Raw genomic sequence first — 4,129 nt, 5'->3', positions numbered from 1 at the left:
TTAGAAAGAACTTGCTATGCAAACATCTCCTACACAACAATCTAACCCTGTGTTATCATTGAAAAATTTGACAATTATACAATTACATACAGTTACAAGGACTGGAATTTGGAAAAAAGGGTTCACTAATTATATCAACCTGGTAGTTTACTGGTACATTATTTTTTTTTTTTTTTGACCCATCAATATACTAGACAATAAGTCAGTGGTATTGTACACTCTGGTATACAAAAAATTATGGATTGATCACAGTTAAAATGCTGGGGTCTGTTTCACCAGGGCTGATGAGGAATTAAACAAAAAGTGACTCTCCATAAGCTATATGTAATACATTCTATTTATCAAGAATTTTATCATGAATACAGTTCTCTATTCATAATTCCCACGTGAAGTTAATTATTATTCAATGATAAAGGCTGACCTATATCTGTCATGTCAGTCCAGAATCTCCTAATGAGATTGTCAAAACACATTTCAATGTGTTTCATTCTAATGGCAGCAAGCTGGCTGAATCGTTAGCATGCCAGGTGAAATGCTTAGCAGTATATCGTCTGTCTTTACGTTCTGAGTTCAAATTCCGATGAGATCGACTTTGCTTTCATCCTTTTGGGGTTGATAAATTAAGTACCAGTTGCATACTGGGGGTCAATCTAATCAACTGCCCCACCCCCACCCCCACCTGCCACAAAAATTTCAGGCCTTGTGCTGAGAGTAGAAAAGAATACTGCTTAAATTATTCAATGAATCATATTTTAAAGGTGTCGAGCTGGCAGAAACGTTAGCAAGCCGGGCGAAATGCTTAACGGTATTTCGTCTGCCACTACGTTCTGAGTTCAAATTCTGCCAAAGTCGACTCTGCCTTTCATCCTTTCGGGGTCGATTAAATAAGTACCAGTTATGTACTGGAGTCGATATAATCGACTTAATTCGTTTGTCTGTCCTTGTTTGTCCCCTCTGTGTGCAGCCCCTTGTGGGCAGTAAAGAAATAGGAAACGTTAGCATGCCAGGTAAAATGCTTAGTAGTATTTCGTCTGTCTTTACGTTCTGAGTTCAAATTCTGCCTAGGTCGATTTTGCCGTTCATCCTTCCGGGGTTGATAAATTAAGTACCAGTTGTGTACTGGGGTTAATCTAATCGACTAGCCCCCTCCCCTAAAATTTTGGGCCTTGTGCCTAGAGTAGAAAAGAATACATTGTTTCATTCTAGTCATAGCTTGAATTTTTTTACTTGTTTCAGTTATTAGACTGCATCCATGCTGGAGCACTACGTTTGGGAATTTCCAGTTGAATTAATCAACTCTAGTGCTTAATTTTTTTTAGGTTTGGTACTTATTCTATCAACGCCCTTTGCTGGTGAGAACTAGCAGTAACCTTCTTGAAAACAACTGACAACGGTAGTTTACTCCATGCTTTTCTGAGGATGGAAAAATATTTTTGAAAGGTCTGTCTGTTGTGTTGTTCTTGCATTTATAAGCATGTCCATGGGTAGTAAATATACTGAATTCAAAAAAGAAACAGAAGCTATGATTGGAAAAAGAGCAGATAATCTTGTGGGCTTCCACTAAGTCAGTAGCTAGATGTCTATATTCAATTCAGACAAACTAACATTATTACCTAACATCAAGATTGCATCAACGAAAAGAATGTATTTATACCACTGTTAGTGGTAGTGTTAGTGTAAATAATTCCATGTGACAGGCCTCAAAAACTTAACAAGAAATACTTGTGCAGTAAGGAAATGACAGCATTAGTTCAATGATTAATATTATTTTGATAAATTTCAACACAAAGAGACAACTCAGGGCATGTTTCTGTATTATGGGACCTCCTTAATGAAGCTTAAACTTCACTGCACTTACCAAAGTCTTGATGAGAGACTCACTAAGTAGCTGTATTATAATGTACAAGATGAGGCATGAAAAATTAGCATATTTAAAAAAGAAATGACATATGATTGAGGTTAATTGCTCAGGGATGTCATGCACATAAAAAAAAACAAGAGTCAATCAAGTAGAGTTACATTACCTTTATTTGTTAATGCAATTGGTTCTGACTTGAAGACATCACCATTTGCCACATCTCCATTCAGTTTTCGAACATTCTCTTCAGATTTCTCACCAATAGCTTTGTCATCAACCAATTCATAAAAATTGCCGAGTTTCTCAACAAATTCGGCAACTAACTGAGTCTGAGGCATGGCTTCAACAATCTGCAACATTCAAAGGAAAACCAGTTTTTATCTTTTTTACTTGATTCAGTGATTAGAGAGCAGCCATGCAAGTGTACTACTGCCTTGAAGGGTTTTAGTCAATCAAATCAACCCCCCCCCCCAGTACTTATGGGGCACTAAGTTACGGGGACATAGACAAACTAATACCTGTTGTCAAGCAGTACAGGTGGAGACACAAGCACACACATATAAAGGAATTCTTTCAGTTTATATCTACCAAATCTATTCACTAGACTTTGGTCACCTAGGGAAGACATTTGCTCACCCTGGGGAAGACATTTGGTCACCCTGGGGAAGACATTTGGTCACACTGGGGAAGACATTTGGTCACCCTCTGGAAAACATTTGGTCACCTGAGGAAGACATTTGGTCACCCTGCGGAAGACATCTGGTCACACTGGAGAAGACATCTGGTCACACTGGAGAAGACATTTGGTCACCTTGGGGAAGACATCCGGTCACCTGGGGAAGACTTTTGGTCACCCTGGGAAAGATGTCTCGTCACACTGGAGAAGACATTTGGTCACCCTGGGGAAGACACTTACCTAAGGTGCAATGCAGTGTGACTGATCCTGAAACACAAGGTCGGGAAGCAATCTTTCTAATACAAAAAAAAATGAAACAGACTTTGGGAATGCTAATATAAGGTACAGATACATTAGGTGACCATGTGAAGATGTATAAACTTACATCAAGCTATCATCTAGACATGGGATGCAGATATAGCTATGTGGTTACGGAATTTGCTTTCTAATCATGTGGTCTTGGGTTCAGTCCCACTGTGCAGTATTTTAAGCAAAGTGTTTTTTACTATAGACTCAGGCCAACTAAAGCCTTGTGAGTGAAATCAGGAGAACAGTAACTGTTTTGTCACTTCTCGTATGTATTATCAATACCACCACCACCACCACCACTGCTGCTACTGCCATCACCACCACCAGCACCAGCACCAGCACCATCGTCATCATCATCATCATAAGTTTATGTCAGCTTTTCCATACAGGTTGAACAGGTCATCTGAGTCTAAACCTGTTCTTAATCAAAGTTACTATCTCTGTAGATGGGTCAGAGAGGATGTCTCGCTCATATATATCATAACTATGTATATGTGTCTGTGCATGAGTGCATTTGTGTATGTAGGTGTGTGTGTGTGTGCTTTCTGCACATAAGGAGTATCCACTCTACCTACAACTTACCTCTCTCCTCTGGGTATTAGCAATAAAGACTTCGTTGTTAACATCTTCCAGTACCTTTCATTCAGTCTCCCTCCTCCTCCACCCCACCATCCACTTCCAAATATATCTGCTTCTCCATGGATGTGAGCCAAATCACTTAACCAGTAAGCCACTCAGCAGGCAAAAATGAATTGTCTCTGTGATTCAAAGGGCCAGCCTTGCACATTCTGTGTCACGCTCAGTCTCCTTGAGAAATGCTGTGGAATGCTCAGTCACTTATATGTTTACTTTCATGAGGAGGCTGTTCGGTAGGTTGAATCAAATGGAAAACTCTTTGTCGTAACTGACAGAGAACTAGGCTAAGAATATACACACATATACACACATGTGCATACATATATACATACATGTACATACATATATATAGATACATGTGCATACATATATACATACATGTACATACATATATATAGATACATGTGCATACATATATACATGCATGTACATACATATATACATACATGTACATGCATATATACATACATGTACATGTACATATATATATATATATATATATATATATATACAAAATGGCTGATAGTTAGCAAGGTGAGACACACATAAGAAAGAAGGAAACAAAGGACCACTGATGAGGTCACAGAAGTGTGACGAAAGAACTCTGGCCGTAATAAGATTAAGATTAAGATTAATGTAATATAAAGCAA

General features: G+C 38.5%; 1 protein-coding gene across 1 annotated transcript in view; it reads right to left on the bottom strand.

Moving 5' to 3' along the window:
- The window catches only part of LOC106882786 (acyl-CoA-binding domain-containing protein 5), a 61,265-nt gene that overhangs the window by 26,472 nt on the left and 30,664 nt on the right, over positions 1 to 4,129 (bottom strand). Inside the window, exon 4 of the mRNA XM_014933572.2 lies at positions 2,025 to 2,208. Coding sequence (XP_014789058.1) covers positions 2,025 to 2,208 — 184 coding nt within the window. The remainder of the gene's footprint in view (positions 1 to 2,024; positions 2,209 to 4,129) is intronic.

Source organism: Octopus bimaculoides, chromosome 6, assembly GCF_001194135.2.
Source record: "Octopus bimaculoides isolate UCB-OBI-ISO-001 chromosome 6, ASM119413v2, whole genome shotgun sequence".
Lineage (NCBI taxonomy): Eukaryota > Metazoa > Mollusca > Cephalopoda > Octopoda > Octopodidae > Octopus > Octopus bimaculoides.
This window is presented reverse-complemented; position numbering and strand designations above follow the sequence as displayed.